General features: G+C 39.6%; 1 protein-coding gene across 6 annotated transcripts in view; it reads right to left on the bottom strand.

Annotated features, from left to right (window-relative positions):
- Positions 1–5,585: 5,585 nt before the first annotated feature.
- The window catches only part of smoc1 (SPARC related modular calcium binding 1), a 49,324-nt gene continuing 36,649 nt past the window's right edge, over positions 5,586–18,260 (bottom strand). For 4 of the 6 annotated variants that reach the window (XM_053336315.1, XM_053336314.1, XM_053336313.1 and 1 more), the window contains 5 exons: positions 16,917–16,999; positions 14,258–14,363; positions 13,371–13,615; positions 12,321–12,354; positions 5,586–6,445 (listed from right to left, as the gene is read on the bottom strand). In XM_053336315.1, coding sequence (XP_053192290.1) covers positions 6,406–6,445; positions 12,321–12,354; positions 13,371–13,615; positions 14,258–14,363; positions 16,917–16,999 — 508 coding nt within the window. In that variant the 3' untranslated portion in view covers positions 5,586–6,405. Of the gene's footprint in view, positions 6,446–12,300; positions 12,355–13,370; positions 13,616–14,257; positions 14,364–16,916; positions 17,000–18,260 lie in introns of all 6 variants that reach the window. The other 2 variants (XM_053336312.1, XM_053336311.1) reach the window with 2 other exon arrangements.

Consider the following 18,260-nt stretch of genomic DNA (forward strand, 5'->3'; position numbering starts at 1 on the left):
GCTAACAGTGTGCACCATCATCCCCCCACCACTAATGTTTAGCTATCGCACAAGCTAATAGCTCTTTCTAATTACCTCTAATGGTGTTTGATCTGTTTTTAAGTGTTTCAATACACACCAAGGAGGAAAAAACTCAATTTTTTACTGCAAATTACTCATCACTTTAAAAACACGTGGGAAATTTAAAATAATGGGTCATTATATTGGACAACTCCTACATAGACTTGATGTTTCACACTTCAGTGGCTGATACCTGTTGCTTTTTTAGTATATGATGGGGAAATTACAATGTTTTTGTCATTAACAGCAGATCTGATGTTGTTCCTTGCTGATCTGTTTACGATCATGGGTCCACAGTTGTTGGTTGCAATTTACATCAGACACGGTGACTGAACAGTTTCAAAGCTACAAATTGGGAAGAAAAAACCCCCAAAATGACTAATTGTAGAAGAATGTGGTTAATAAGTAAAGCAAATGTTGTACAACCCACACCTGTAGATGGTATCCTTTATGTTTGGACATGCATTTAGAATTATTTTTCCAGACAGTTCTTTGGGTTGGTTTTGGGTTTTTTTTGGAAGCACCATTAAATTATTCACACATTGGGTGGATGACTGGCACAAAAAGCCCCAAGTTAATATGACCCCCTTCGGAAAGTTATTAACATCCTGGAACAACATCATGCAGCACCTGTACAGCCCACACATGACTTTCAAAACCCCAAATTCCAATCTTCACCTATGAAACCCCTTTGGTAAATCACCTACCCTTTATTCCACCAAAGACAAAGGCGAAAACGTGCATACACTCTCTAAAACACACGCACACATGCACATACGTACATCCCTAAGCAGCTGCGTCATTATAAAACTCTTTTGAACTTCACACTGGAAGTCAAATGCCACATGTGTCAGTACAAGACAGATGTACTGCAGCTGCCTCTTGGCTCCAATTTCATCTGTGATACAACCCCCTTTTTTCTAAACCACCCCCATCACCAGCAACCTCACTCTGAAGCCCCTCTGCCTCCCATCATGCACTGACAACATCCGCACCTTTGAAGTCTCATCGCTAAATCTGAAAATTTCACACCACCCACAAATCAACAGACCAAAAAGAATGCAACTTTATAGTCATTTTCAACATTCAAACATGGGAACAATTAACTTTGATTATGAGAGTCCACCTTTAACTTTAAAATTGTCATTTTATGTTTTATACAAACTTGAGATGCATCACAATTCAAACGTTGTAGTGAAGTGTGTGTGTGTGTGTGTGTGTGTGTGTGTGTGTGTGTGTGTGTGTGTGTTCGTGCGTGTGTGTGTGTGTGTGTGTGTTAAGAAAAATGCATGAGATGATCCTTCTTTAAAAAATATTTATTGTCAGATCATGAAATTCAATTGGCTCGGCTGATACTGGATGTATGAACGTCCAGCCTGCAGTGATCCATCTTCACCAATAGGGGTCAGTGTTGAACTCCATCTCCTCCCACAGAGCTTGTCTTTTACCTCAGCTATACATGATTTTTCACTGTCCAAGAGGTGCACTGAGTCCCAACTGAACATAGTTTGAAAAGATGTGGAGTAAAACAGTATAAGGACCAGTTCATGGTTGTACCAACTGAGAAAAAGTGTAGTACTCATCTGAAAACTGTTCTGTCTCAAAAGGAACAGGCTTTTAAAAATGCTTTCACATTTATGTTTGTAGTCTAGTCAGCTGTTGTAAAAAAAAACAGCCAGATGCTTGCAAGATAGTACACAGTAGCCCTATGTGCAATTTCATAAATAAATGACAGCCTTATTGAAGGTTTTGGTGCTCTGGTAGCCAAATTGACCTCTTCAGGATTTCAAACCTCAGTCACTACAACAGTGAGATATGAAGTAAAAAGTAACTGGTATGTGTGTTCTTCAGTTTTCATACGTTGAGGGCAGGTCTACAGTTTGTCAATTTGCCTACTTAAAATGTATGTCACATTTCAGGAGGGAAGAAACACAAGGGAGGGGGGTTCTATTGTTCAATCTTGTATGCGTCTATTGTGATACAGGTTGAAATTGCTCAGGAAATAAGGCATCCATTACACTGGAGAGACATTTTACTTTTCAATACTTTAGCCAAACAGCTGCACCTCAAGCCACATAATTTACATTTACCAATTTCACCCAAAGACAACATATGAGTGTTTTGTTTTCCAGCAGATCTAATTTCTCCAGCCATGAATAAGAAATATTGTCAAAACATGTCAAGATGGTCCTGACCATCCTGTTGGGGGGGGGGGGGGGGGTTGCAGTGAAAAAGTGGATGGTGGGGAGCAAGACAATCTTGGCTTTTTCCCTGTTAGACTGATAGTCGTCTGTAAGCCTCCTTCACTATGAATCCCTCATCATGATTAGCAGTGATTACTAGCCTGTTAGGTTGTTTTAGATCTTGCATGTGATCCACGGCCCTGCAGCGTCTGGAAGCACTTCAGCCGACATACACACACAAGCTCAGTGTTCAAACTGGACAGAAACAGGCACTCTGAGAGACTGCACAGCCCTCTAAGAAAGAAGGGTTTCTTCTTGGCATAACAGTCCAGTTCAAATTAGACACAACTGGACTTGTGATTGCAGTGGATTGAGCACCAGATACTGTATACATTCTTGACCATGCATAGTGATGATGACAGGAATCATAATACAGAAGCTGAAATAGTAAAATAACCATAGATAAAATAAACAGTGTTTAGAGCTGATAGCGTACAGTCTGGCCTAAGCATTTCAATGTTGTGAATTACCTACTCTAATAGCCTAATGTTTGACATGATGTAAACACAGTGAAAAGTATATATTTTTTACAATAAGCCAGAATGACAGTGAAGTAAGTGAACACTCATGTGCCCGACAATGAAATTTAGTAAAACAAACAAATAAAGATTATTGTACATATTTACAATAGGAGCCTCTTTTTTTGCCTCATGTTCACTAGCCACTGAAGTGACTTTTGGGAATATGTTAAGAAATACACAACTCAAAAACAAATACACAAGCATTCAGACCACAATGGCAACTCATGATTCTCTAATTTTGAAACTCAATTGTTCCCAAATGTGAGGAAGAAATATTTTTTACATTCCAAAACTTGTCATATAGTCATTTTCTAGTGTTTTCCTCCTTGCTCGGTCATTTTCCTATTATTAAGAAACTGTGGGGGGTGATTTAAAAGACATATTGCATTGTCTTAACATGAAGTGGCAAAGCTCCAAGTATGTGTGGTGGTGAGTGTTTCACAAAGCAGGACTAACATCAACCGTTGGAGGACAGACAATGAATGTGTTTACATACACAAAATGTACTCTGATATTACTGGGAAGACTCAAATATTTATTTTAGGGACTGGCATTTATAAATGCCACATCTTGTTTACAATAACCAGAATAAATGTGAATATGACAGCTGAAATGAGCTGATATTAATGGGATACTCAGCCTTGTAAACATCTTATTCCATTTACTGGTTGGGTTTAGTCATCTGTGTGACCTTTCTTTTCCTGGTAATGCTAGGAACTGGTTTTCTGGATTGTAATCTGTTTGAAAAAAATAGAATCTCCACCAGTCGAGTCTTTGTCCGAGACTTGATGTTTTTGTAGTTTTTAATATTAACCAGAAGAAACCAACGGACTCCAAACACTTCTCAAGAAACTCAACAGCACTGAATTCAAGCACACTGGAAAAACCAGACGTTTCCACTGTTTTCCAGGTTCGATTATGTAGAAAATGAACACTAACCTTAACTTAGCAGAGTAATAAAACTGGCCATAATGACTTGTATCTCAACATAAAATTAACCGATAACATAAAACAACAACGTGAGAAAAGATGTGTACACCAACAACTTCAACATGGTTTGAATTTAAAGCTGTATTAAAGTGGAAACAGACAACTTTTTTTACCCCCCACTCCTATGCTCACCCTCACCCATTCTTTTACAAGTGGTATTACTATTTGCGCCTGTCACTAAAGACAACCAGATCGCTTTCTCTTCTCCTCAGAGTGTAAATCTATGATGAAATGATCAACACCACTTAGGAAATGAGAGAGAAGGAAGGTTCTCTGAGAAATAAATTGAAATTCTCACAATGTTATAATGAATTTGGAAACAGGCAAAAGCTAATGATGTACATTGCATAGCAGTAACATAGCTAGAGATATGTTGTTGCTTTGCACAAACAGTAGATCGACCTGACTGGATATTGGTCCAGTATCCCCTGGCTGTAAGCTAACTAATTTCTACATTCTTCATATTAGCAGTGGTAGCTACCAGGAAGACAGCCCTGTAGAAATCAAAAGACACATTTATACTCAATGCAACTGAAGCACAGTGTACGCAGATATAAAGAGTCTGGTCTAGACCTGCTCTATGTGAAAAGTGTGTTGAGATGAGTTTTGTTGTGATTTGGCGCTATATAAATATTGATTGATAGATTGAAGTAATGTGTCATCAGATTTGCCTGAGCAATATTCCACATTTATCATATAGCAAAAAGAGGTGACAAATTGTTATGAAATATAGCTACCAATAGCTATCTGGGAAAACAAAAGCACTATCCTCGTCCCCTTTTGGTTGCGCAGTAGTTGACTGACTTCCTTTGTGCCATAAATCAAGCCTTCATATTCCCTTGAGTTTATACCCAGTGGCAAGCGAGACTTATAGGGAGCCACTCTAAATGCTGATGGTGTCATTATTGTATAGCCAATACACTGTGCAATTAACATATACTTCATAATGTTAATTTAAAGCAAAGCGTTGTCTATTTCCACTTTAATCAGTTTTATATAGATAAACACCAAATCAAATGCTTGCATGTATTTGTCAATCATAGCTACAGACCCACCAGTAATTATGAGTAGCCAATTTAACAGCTTTTTGGCTACTTTTAGCTCAATTTCCTGTATTTTTCACTGTTAGGGTTCTTATGGGCTCTAAAACTGTTTTCAGGAAGTCTCTGATAAACCTGACAGTAAAGTTGCTGGTTAAGAAGATGGAACAATTAGCAGCTAAATAGCCAGATACTGTCATTGGAGTTTGTGGAGACCCTAAAAAAGAGTATTTATTTGACTTGGGTTGGCAAAGTTTCTCTGTGTCTGTTAGATGTGTATGGAGGCAACTGTGGGCTAATGTTAGCCATAAAAATTTTATAAAGCAACATGTCAGGGTTGTATATCTGTCGCTGGTTTATGACTTTGCTAACCATCAGTGGAAAGAAAAATCTGCAGCTTTAATATCTACAAGTACTGTATGTTTCAGCAGCTGCTTGCTACAGTATAAATTATACTGGATAAAAAGGATAATGCTAGGATTTTGTATTAAGTGTTGGGGATGCACAACTTTTGATAACCGATTTACACAATGTTCAAATCTCACAATCTGTTACTATTTCCTTTTTGACGTTGTTATTTTTATTATTATCAAATGTTTGTTAGCGGGACCATTTATTTAAAAAAAAAAGTAGAAAAACATTAAAGGCATCTTGTGCAGACAACATGGTATAAACTGAGAAAACACAAACTACATACAACAGGCTGATCTTGCATTGCTTTTGGGTTGCACCTCAGGGAACTATGTGGTAAGCAAGTAAAGTAACTACTTACTTCAAGCTAACTTTCCCCAACACTGGTATGTGCTAAACAAAAACCAGACGTAACACATCTTGGACTTTGTTCACAAACATCTGATTCTTGAGCCGAAATGTTAATGTTTCTAGCAGGTTCTGTACAGTGCAAGGGGGATTCATACAGCTAATTCTGTGCTGATGAATTAGACTCCGTAGTCACAGTTTAAATCTAATACATGCTGTTCACTTAATATTGCATGTTCATATACGGCATTGCACATTTGTTTGAATTGGTCTACATTGCCGTAGCTCTTCCTTTAGGAATATGAGTGTATCGGGCCACAGTCGGGCTGAATGTGACTCGCTGGAAGTTTCTCTTTAGCAGGTTGCCACTGGCCTGTATGCTGCTATATGCGACAGGGGAAATATTTTAGTTAACAGTCACAAATTGTGTTCCAGTACCTCTTCTTGTTATCTGAGGACAGAACAAATCGCAACAGCAGACTGAACACAAAGGGAAATGTGGTAACATACACATACTTGCTCTTCCAGTGGTGAGCCTGTCATCTCTTTACAAATATATTCTCATTCTTACCTAGACTTTTTCACTTCAAGAAAAAAAAAACATACAAACAGATAAAATGTCAAACATAGGGAGGAGAAAGTGCAAATATTTTGGCGCCGCTTCGTTTTCTTTTCTCGTTTTTCTGTTCATTTTTTAAACAGCTCAGGAACTTCTTAATTTTTCTGCTCCATCTTTCTCTTTCCTGTCAGCAAGCGTACAGATGCCTTCCCTCTGTGCCCTCTGCTCTCGTCTCAGCTTCGGGAACCTTCTCTTCTCAAACCAGACGACCTACTGGGAACAGAAAGACAGACAGACAGGGAGGGGAAAAAAGGAGGAGGGAAAAAAGAAAAAGAAAAAAAATGCATTGACTTGTCTGTTTTGTTATCCAGCATGCAGAGCTGCTCATACACGTTGCTGTTGTGTGACAAGAGGCTAGCATCCTTTCATAGGCATGAGCTCACCTAAACAGACCATCTCTCTTTCTCACACACATACATACACACACATATGTTTAAATATATCATTTTATTTCCTAGTCAAATTTGTTGTTTACTGGTGTTTTTTTTATTCCCGGTAAAACGGAAAGAATGCAACCTCACACCGAGATATTTTCCATTTTCTGCAAAGATACAAACGAGTTTAATAGAGAATCAAAAAACTCAGAGACAGATTTTTTTTTTTCATAGACAGATGTTTGAAAATTTCACTCAACACACTTGTCACGCAGTTAAAGTGACAAAGTATGTGTTAGGGAGACATTTGTACAGTTATGACAAACATGGGGAGAAAAATGGGCTTTTTTTTCAACTTTAAAGCTATGTAAAAAAGATTATCATTTGTCTCAACATATCAGTTTTGTAGACTTAAGTCAAACACAAACTCCATATTTTTGTCTGCATTCTTTTTGACATCTGTGCCAGACAAAAGGTTTCCTCTCTGGATGAACATGTGGAAAGCAGATCTTGTAACTTGTGCTTAAAAAAAAAAGTAAAACCCTGTTGAATGTAACTTGTTAAAAAAAATTAGCTCTGTGTTATGGCCTCTACTTTTGAGTGTTTTGTCCATTACTGTTTTAAGATGCAATGTTTTTTTATTAGTTTGTTTACCATTTTCTTTTGAGTAAATAACAGATATATATAGCAGATTATAAGGATGGAAAACCAAAACGCTCATTGAGTGGTTACTAAGTAAAGATCGGGCTGTTACGCAGCTGTTCACCACCTACACACCGACTGTCCGTGTTGTATCATCACACATGTTGACGTCATGTTACGACTAAGCTATAACTCACCGGGACTCTGAAGTTTTGTGTGTGTTGTGTGGCATCTGTGCTGAAACTACACGGGACAATGTGCTGCGCAAACGGTGGACTTCTCACTCATCAATCAGATGGATGGGTGAGGGGACAGAGAGAAAGAGAGTGAAGAAGGAGAAGGAGAAGGGAGAGAAGGAAAGAAGGAAGGAGAAGCCTGGGAGAAAAGGAGATGGGTTAAGAGCTTAGATTGCTTACAGATGGCTGTCAGACGGAGCAGAGGTCCTCTTGAGCCCTGTGAGAGCTCAGCCTGTGTCTGTGTGTGCATGCTGGTATGCAGTCCTGCATTTGTTAATGTGCATGGCATGGAAAAGTGTGTACACGTGGAAATGTGCTTGTGTGTATATGTGTGTGGTACATGTGCATAAGGTTGTGCTTGCAGGTACATTATGTGTACATGCAGAGTGTGTGTGTGTGTGGTTGTGTGTGTATCTAGACTCTATCAGCCTGTGTGTGAGGGAACAGCAGGCGGTGGGGGTGGGAATGTTCAGGTGTGCTTTCTGTCACTGCTCGTTATGTTAGCCATGAAACAGAGGTCCAGCTGAAGCTTCTGTAGTTTAAAACATTGCGTTTAACTTTGAGTTAAGTTTTCTGTTCACATTATAATGCATCGCAATCTCTCCGTACCTCCATAAATCAAAGGTTACCTTAAATACATTTAAGTGCACAATAAAATAAAATATTATGGCCAACTATTTGCACCATGACTTATTGGATCCAGGTGACTACTGTTTCCAGTTCCATCTGTGACATTTGTATGTGAATCATTGTTGCTTTTTGTTACTGTATGTGTCACTTACAAAAACACAACACTGAATCAGCCTGTGTCCAAACAAGCTTTTACATTCACTTCTGTGAACACTAATGGGTAAACTCCTGAAATGTTTGGCATACAGTCTGTTAACATATAAGTGGTTGGCATGGACAGCAATGGGAACCAGGGCTCCCCGCACAAAGAAAGAAGTGCTTACTTGAATATTGAAAGAGGAGAGAATAAGACAGTCATGCAAGCAACCAAAATACAGAGCGATATTGCCATCCATTAAGCAATTGTGTGGCTATTATGTAGCAGCCAGCCACACTCCTTAATTGAGTGATTTCATGCAAGTTCTTGAAAATATTTATTTTTTGAGCATTTTTATGCCTTTTATTTTAGCGACAGTGGAGAGAGCAATTTAGATTTTTGTGTAAAGTAAAAAAGTAAAGTAAAAAATGCAGGGGCACCTTATGAATGCCAAAAAGGAAAAGGCTCATCCTCCAAGGAGAAAATTAGATTGCATTCTGCATGTCATATTTTGACATTTCATATCTACAAGTGAAAATATTGGTAGGAGTGAGCATCTGAGGAAAAATCATTACAGTCTTCCCAGTGGTTGTAGATATTTTGCTCTGAATCATGCTGTCAGAAAAATGGGACCAAAAAACTAACAACACCATCTGGAGGCCTGATCAGCAAAAACACAACATACATTTTTGGTGAAAACAGGATATAAAGAAGCCATGGAGAGACATTTGAATGATCGGTTATTTCAGTACTAAGATTTAAACCAGCTGTGATTTGACCTCTATAGAGTTTATGGATTTTTAGGTGACAGTGCAGCTGAGGAAGTGTACTATATTCTACATTTAGTAAATTAGATTTGTCTGTCAAAAACAGTCAACTGTAGCAGCATTAGTGGCATGTTCTACCTACTAAACTATGCAGTACCACAATATTTCATGATACCTCTTTCCAGTGAAGTCATGTTGTTCCTCTCTTTGGTCCAGATAAATGTCTCTGTTGTAAGGAGCTGAGCTACAGTACAGTAGTGCTGATGAATTGGCTTTGCAATTACCAGGCTCCAGAGCAGCGAATGGTTCCCTCCATCCTCTCCTCCCAGTCACTGAGGACACTGTCTGTGCCATTAACAACACAAAGCTCCCTTGCCTCTCCCTGGACACCTTGGCCCCACTTGTGATAAAGAGCTGAAAGCAGATCCTGTCTAGCGGTGAATCGCCTCGCCTCACCTGGGACCGACCAATAAAGACACTTGGCTCAAGAGCTGGGAATCATGGTATACTTGTACGTGATGGCAACTGGGAAAAAGGACTTGGCTAAGTGGCTGGATACACAGGCCTGAGTTTACTGCTAGCCTTGTAGAACAGCCTACCAAGTAGGGGAGGGAAGATCTAACTCCTGTTTTTGAAGCATAACTCATCTCCACAGTAACAGGTAGTGATGGTGAGTGTAAAGATGCTTATCTACCCATTATGGCCCTCTCTGTTGACCTCTGTTACCTTTAACACAGAACAGTGTGTCGAGCTGATGTCACAGTAATTAAAATACAAGTGGTGTGGAGTAATTGCTGTTGGCTCTGAGAGGACAGAGCTCTGTGCTCTCTAATGGTCCTGTAGCCTCAGTGCCAGGTCTGCCTCATAATGCCCTCCTTTCATTCCTGGCTAATGACGGACACAGCCAGGACAAACAGGGGAGGAAGAGAAGAGAGAGCAGGAAAGGAGACAAGAGAAGAAGAGAGGAGTTTGACATAAAACAGCAGACAAGACGAAAAAAAAGCATATCACTGTGTACATAGTCCTCTGCTGTTTTACCAGACTGTTTTTGTCACTGTATAAGGCCTTTGTCTAAGCAAAATCAGCCCTTAAGTATCCTCAGTGTTGAAATGTTTCCCTCCTAATCTTCAGTACTTACTGATGTCAGGCTCATACATATATTACATATATATTATATATAGTATTACAGTATAATTAGCACACACACCATTAAAATAAATCCATCTTTTATATTTAAAAACAAAAAGCAAAAACTGCTTTCTTATTTAACAAAGTGAAAATATTTACATTAAAAGTTGCTTCTGCTGCCTTCTCCCTACTTCCAGTTTGTTTGGATGGTCTCTTTTTTTGACACACAGTTTAAGAATATTTCCATCATCTACTCTTCCATCCAAATGGGTTTAATCACAATAAAGTGCCAATAGTTTGTTATCCAGTCTCCATTGAGTGAATTCTCTAAATAGCCGCAACTAAAATGGTGCACTTAGTTCCGAGATACACATCTACTCATTCTCAGTAACAGAACAGGCGTCCTGCACCCCAAACCTTCGGTCTAAATCCTCTGTAAGCACTCCTCTAATACCCTGTAATTGTGTTTGCCTGTGTTTGGTGTGTTTATATGTGTGCAAGCATTTGTACATGCACACCAGCATGTGTTCATACTTATTCAAATGTGTGTTTACGTCTATCTAAATGGAATTAACATTGTGCCAAATTGCAGTCCAACAGGTTTAATCATAAAATATTCTGTATTTTGTTCATTACAGTGAACCAGACAAAATGCTGGGGCCATCTTAATACCAGACCTGCAGCTCAACCAATGGCTGACTGCGGCTTTACAGTGAAAATAACTGCTCCGGACTTCTGTTACATATCTCATTTATAATGAGGTTTCCAGTCTCTTCAGAGGATGGATGCCACCCTCTTCAGCACTTCAAAAGTCACACAAGGTATTCAGATGTTTTCCCTTGCTGTTGCAAATGTGTCAAGAGTGAGGAGCCTCGTGCAGCTGTGCTCCACCCTGCCCCACATGCTCACAATCCTTTACCAAAAGGCACGTACTGTAAACTGTAAATATGTCTAACAACACAGCAGTGACGATCCCAAGCTGCGACAGGGCATGATAAGATTTAATGCCTGACAAATGCAGCTTGACTTAAAGGGATCCAGGCCATTGAAGATCAGCTAAGCTTACCTGAACACAATGACCGTCTATCTTAGTCAGAGCAGAATGGTGCCATATGTTCTTGCAGACTCCTGCTTCTTTCATGCAGGCTCTCTCTGTCTCTCCTTCTCCCTTAACGTACAATATATCACTCTCTTCACAATCATCACTAGCTCAGAGTGCCTGAGTGGCAGCACAAGGAGCCATATAAAGCTGTCAGGCCTTTTACCTCCAGCTCTTAAGCATGAAGGTGAGAGACTTGGTGACTAAAGCGAAAACAACCAGCCGAGCCTCCATCTCTGCTCTTCTAATACAAATGCTGTTTATCCTGGCAGCCGTGCCCAGGGTCCAAGAGGCCTGACGTTATGCCCGCTCTGAGCCACTGTTCTCCAGGCGCAGCAGGGCAGCGCCAGGGTAAACACATGACCTCAGTGCTATGTGGCGCTGAACCGGCCCACTGGCCAGAGTCAACAGCACCAATGGGACCAATAATGGTAAATCCCAAGAGATTGAACAAGACGCTATGAGAGACGGAGAGAGACAGACTGAACAAAAGCAAGACAAACAAAATATAGACAATCAGCAAAACAGCACAATAATTTCTGTGTTACATTGATTGGCTCCTGTTACTTTTTGCCAAAATCAAAGTTAACACAAGACCAAGATGTCATAAAATTAATCTTAAGAATATATTTAAGACCAAGCTGGACTGTTTTCAGGCCCGTAAATCAAAATTACACCATAACTGTCATTTCTGTCTTTATGACCACGACATGAGGTGAGGTGACACCCACTATCTCTCTTTCTCTCTAAAATACCAATAACATACCAATAATTTGTGACAATATAGCATATAGCCATGGACACACACACACACCACACACAGGTTCACATGCATACAGATATACAAGGACAGACAACTTAAACTTAATACAAATATTCTGTATAAATCATCATGGAAAGCTTTGCATGTGCATAGAAAGCAGCTGTGTCAACTAGCTGTAGCTAATACAAACTGACACATTTCACCAAAGTGCATGTTAATGGATTACACAAGAAGCCAACTACAGCACCCAAAGCCAGAGGCACGGTTAGTAGAAGCGTATTAGTTTGCCTTACTGAACAAATTTGTCCCTTGCCTTGTCCCTTGGTTGCTGCTTGTCGTTGAGCTACCTGCGAATGAGAAAAAAAACAAAAGAACATTAAATTTGATGGAGGCAGATGTTTTGTTTCTAAATTGTTAAAAAAAAAAACTTTGCCACAGAAATAAATAATTATTTCACATTATAAACATATACATTTACTTCTCTATGTTTAAACCCTACGCATCAGTGCAGCTATTTCTGCAAAAAATGATTTCTGGCATTGCAATGGAATAAATCACTTTACACTGCAACTCTTTAACTGTGTGTCCAGATCCATGGACCTCTTCAAACTACTTGTATGATGTCTAAACATGAGTATAATGCTCATTTTCTTTGCTGTCTGATATTTTGCGCATAGCTGACGTTAGCCTCTCACTGTAAGACCCTTAGACTGTTGTTTATTATCTCTATTAGGACCAGTCGGTGAACTCTTGATGACTAGTTACAGTTTTCCGGCCCAGACGGTGTCTAGGATCCACTAATACATTAGTCTTGTCTAAATATTCATCAGTGAGAGCTAAGTGAAACAGTGCACCTCATTTAGATTGCCAACACATCTGTTTGTCACATGCACTGCAGTTACTTCATCCCTGCCTCTGAATGACTAAGTGAATTTAATTGACTTAAATTCAACTTTCAATTTTAAAATATTAGTGAAAATCTAATTTGCTTCATTGTTGGTGTTAAAATGAACACTTTAAGCATGTGGAAACTTAACACCTTAACACAACCAAGCACTATTTTTATTTTGGTGTTTTTTTCTATTTGGCATTTCTTTTCAAACATTGCTTTGTTCTATTTTTGAAACCTGCTGCTTTACTTAAAGACATCCATTTTACAACCGTTCGGAGGGCTGGATAACTGTAGAAAATGCGGTCTGCATGCCAAAGAGCACCTTTAGCAAGTTGCTGAAGTAGACTTTATACTGTATAAGAACATTTTCCCAGCTGGCCTTAAGTTCAGACCAGGGTCGCGACACTACTCCATGACCCTGCCAGCCCACTCTCACTCATTTTTTCCCCAGGCTTCCTCTTCCCCTCTTACCCTCCTTGCTGACGCCCAGGCAGCCTTTCAGCTCCTGCAGGGAAATGGCCCTGTCCTTATTCAGGTCACAGTAGTCGGTGAACTTGCGGGCGCATTTCTTGGGTTTGGCTTTCTTCTTCAGGTACCTCTTAAAAGGCTTGAGTTCCTTCTTGTTGATGTCATGGCTGCCATTGTTATCCAACTGGGCAAAGTACCAGTGCACCACCCTCTCCTCTAAAGTGTGACTGGGGTCAGGCTCAACAAACCTAGTAAGGGTCAAAGGAAAAGACGTGAAAACAGGACATTTAAAACCTAGAATGATGGATAGAACAGGAAGTGGAAAAGAAATGATGTAATCTACTCAAAAAGCAATAACTTTTCATCACGTAGTCTTAGCAATTACTCAGCGATTACTCAATATTCACATCAAATAGAATATACTGGAGATGCAGAGGAGCAAGTTCACATTCACAAGTTCACAAATTCTTAATTCTGCGTGATACATAAGGCCATGTGACATGTTATCACTTCAAACTAAAGGAAGTCATCATCATCATAATTTAGTTGGTTTATGATAAACTAAAGTCACTTTGTCTTCTGCATCAAGATTTAGCAGCTTTGTTCAGCTTTAATCCAAAATACCTTTCACTCCCATCTGTATATATGCTTTTGTAGCTTTTGTTGAAAGTGAACCTCAAACCTGGTCAGTGTTTGTGCCAAAATATGTGCATTACATATTAGAGAAAAAATATTACTGTGGAATTCAGAAAACCAGAAGGAAGGATTATATGGGAAAAAGCAGAAGAGACTTCAGTTTTCCATGAAGAGTCAGGGTTGAAGTATCCTGCTTAATACAATACTCACAATACTCCTGAGTCTCCTGTAATACAGAACACTACTGTACTTACCTCCCACCACCAGAGGGGGCTGGTGAATTTATGGCTTGGACCATGTCTGTGGTGAGGGCATCTAACAAGCTTGTAATGAATTCCACTTTTTTCCCCTCTGGGCAACCTGGCATAAATCAAAGACACAAATACACCAAAATTACCTTCTACAAGTAATTTGAGTTATTACAGCGCAGTGAAGCTGAAGTACCTCCAAAGTCTCAACACCAATGAACCAGTATGACAGATGTCAAACGGAAAAGGGCTGTTACGTAGTAGAATAAAGCATACAAACCTTATACGAGGTTTAATGACAAACCAGGTGTATCTGTTAAATAGCCTATGTTCACCTATCACTGGTGCATCATTATGATTATACTTTCATTTGACATAAAATACATTGCTTTGGGTGTTTCGTTAGACTTCAGAAAAACAGAGCCAAGGCACATGGCGAGAGGTGGAACAGAAGTGTGCGGTGATGAGAGAGCTTTGTTGAGCAGTGCAGACCTGTTAACTTTTATGACACAATTCTGAACACCTTGGGTAGCTCTTTTTAATTGCCCAGATGTATGGTTTTAATAGCACGCGAAACCAGTGCAAATTTTTCCCTCCTAATTGTGTCTCTTAAAGGGAAACTTCAAACGCAGCTGCATAGTAAACTAATCTTCTCATTCTGTCTTTTTTTTTCAGTCTCTCCTCCTTTCTCTCAAGCTTTCTTAGCTGATCCCCTCCTCCCCTTCCTCTGTGCGTTTGTGGCCTCCTTGTCCTCTGCTCTGTTCACTTCTTTTCACTCCTTTTGTGCTGGTTCAGGGCGTTCTGTGGGAGGTGGTCCACTGCCCCGCCAGGTGAATCCAATTAGCATTTCCTACGACACGACAAGCTCGGAGAAGCACTGCCTTGCTGTGCCTTAATCCAAGTGTTAAATTGGGGTGTTATGGAGCGCAAACCGTTATGTTGTATGCAGTCTATGTGGCAAGGTGTCAAGGGCACAGTGTGGTGCAGGACCTCTGGCAGCGTCAAACAGGCTGTGCACCACTTAGATTTCATCTTGTTAATCTTAAGACTTTAAAACTCATTAAAGCTGCACCAAACAAGGTTAAAATAAGATTTATCAGCTGTAGACAGACAGAGTGCACGCAATAAAGAAGAATTTCCCATTGCATGTACATTGAGATCACCAGTGTCCACCTGTTGCACCTTTTCACAACTTACATAAACTATGTCTTAGAATCTTAAGAATTCCTCTCCTCAGATTGTTTTATCTGAATTAGATTAAACTCAGAGGAAATAGACAAAGTTGTGACATAGATTTAATCACATCAATTGTTCAGTAACCCCTTTAAATTTCCACTTTAAATTTCTCAAATTTCTCTCCACCTACAGTAAATGATTCACCAAAAATGAAACTTTTTGTTGAACATCTTTGAGTGTCCACTCTGTCCAGATTGAACTGGATTCATAAGTATTCGTTCTTTCCTCCTTTTGGTATAGTTATCATAGAGCAGCTAGTTTAATCAATATTAAGTCCCTCATCTACTTGAAATGGATTCAGGCACACACGCTGTTCTGTGTATTCAATACTGCGTGCCTGTTAATGTATACATGTTCAAAACATGTGCACTTGAACTACTTATAGGCATGAACATAAGCAGATGACAAAATGTCATCACTCTGACCCTTGCAGCTTTGCAGGTGGGGAAACTATAATTTAGGCTTTAGTTTATGGTGCAGTTTACTGTTACCATGTTACAAAATACATAGGATGAAGTTTGAATAAACTTTCTTACTGTATTTCTGTCCTGGTCTTTAAAGTGTTGACAGGAAATCATGATCGTAGCTAATGGTCCATTTTCATCAATATATTTTTTTATAACAACAATATACAATAGTACTGGAAGTCAACACATGATCTCAAAGGAGGAGCGTGTCTGCTTCTCCTGACAGAGGTGGGATTGTGACACTTTGGGCATGGTGAGATTGAACCTGTAGCTCCATGCTGTTAATAGACTGCCCTCTCAAGCATTCTTTTCTCCTCCTGCCTTGATGTGACGGCCATGAAATACTGTGCTTTGTTGTGGCGGTTCAGAACATCCCTCTACAGTACATAAAAATATCTCCACTCAGCACCCCGCAGTCTCCAACACCCACAGCAGCCCCCCGCAGCCTCACCACCGCACCCCGCAACACTCACACCTTCCATAAAACATGCCACACATCTGCTGCACAGTCAGGAGTCATGCTTGACTCTGTAAACTCACCAGATGGGGAGTTAAATAAGAGTTACAATGCAGCCTTAAATGATGGGGAAACAGTGGGGCAACAAAAGTAAGTGAGCAGTAACAAGGGCAGAGGAGTATGAGCTGAGGTTATGACCTCTGGTTTAGAGGATAGTCTCTGATCTTTGCAGCTAGGGAATCCAACACCACAAAGTATGATTTAGTTAATATTCAATCAAAATGTTCTATCTGGTCAGTTGCCATGAAGGTGGCAAAGGGAAATGTCTTCAGAAAATGGAACTTGACATACTTTCTTGTAGCTGCAGGCGTTCTAGTGAATATTTTTAGCCTCCTCAGCTGCTAAAAAATGAGGTTTTCCACAAGACAATTATTTAATCGAAAAAAGTTTCTGCAATTCCAATCCCAAAAAGTGAATTTGGACCACAGTGAAAAGTGAAGAAAACCTGTCAGGTCTCTGCCTTGGAAGGGATCTTCTGTGTCCGAAATGCGAGAACGTGCAGCACCGTCGCACTCTGGCGCCTGGTACCTGTTATACAAAGAGGAGAGGACAGCAGGGACATGGCTGCATGAGACAGAAACAGAAGAGAAATAAAATCTGGCTTAGCAATGTGTGAAAAAACAAGACATTAAAGAAGTGTTGACACATTTATTCGGCCACAGAAAAATCAAACCTGCATGGCCTGGAACAGACGGTTTTTCGTGCAGAGTCATTCCAATCTGACTTGGAATGACTCTTACTAGGAATGCAGCTTGATTAAAATCAAGGAGAGATTATTGGTGCAGGAGAAGTATCTTTGTCTAGCTTTGTTAGGATCACATGTACTCTCCATAATTTCTTCACAGCATGCATGGGTGCAAGTTATGGCTTCTCAAAATATATTATGTATTTCTATTTGGCTTTAATTTGTATGCCCACTGTTCATCTGTTAAAAAATATTGACAGTGATTAACCTCTTTTTATGAATGCTTAATAAATAAATTTGATTTGACATCTACAAAGCTTTGTTTCAGAGCCATAACAAACTGTTTGGCATTACGCATGGCATGACTCGTTTTCTCCTGGCTATTGTATCGGTGCTTCTTGAATAGGATGGAAAATTGAGCATGTGTGTCTCATTTGCCTTTTTTTTTTCTCCTCAAAGTAAAGGCAAGTTGTCATGTCTTTTTTCACAGTCTGCAGGGCCACTGATCCAAAATGGGATGTCTGATGCATGACTGCACATTGCTGTCCAGAAAGAAATTGGGATGAGTGACGTGAAGTCTTGTCCAAAATGCAATAAATTCTTATGTGAAGAAAAATTGCCTTAAGGTTGTCACTCAATATCTATGAAATGCAGATGAGAATGTGGTCTGTGTGTGTTACGACTATGTATATGATTTACTTGGGTTTCAGGGGCTTTCAGTTATTTTGAGTGAGCCTCTAAAAAAACACTGATACGTCATTGATTTTAAACTAAACCTTAGTTTTCCTATATTCAAACACCAACGCATGTTTTCATAATTGGTAAAAGGTCTGTACTTCATCCTGTACTTCATCCTGTAAACCATCAACCCTCCTTTGGAGAGAGAATGATGATGCCCTTTTAGGAATGAAAACAGTTCCTCTATTGACCAGTGTGTGTTTACAGTCCTTAAAACATCTGATCTCTTTCTCTTTATATAGCACTATGATTCAAGTTATAATATTCACATTCTAGACACAAATGATAAAAAACTAAAACATAAGCAATAGGCATCATTTATTAAACCACTTCTTTGTTGCCTTGTCTCCATCCTTCCTCCACTAT

This window comes from Scomber japonicus, chromosome 16 (genome assembly GCF_027409825.1).
Source record: "Scomber japonicus isolate fScoJap1 chromosome 16, fScoJap1.pri, whole genome shotgun sequence".
NCBI lineage: Eukaryota > Metazoa > Chordata > Actinopteri > Scombriformes > Scombridae > Scomber > Scomber japonicus.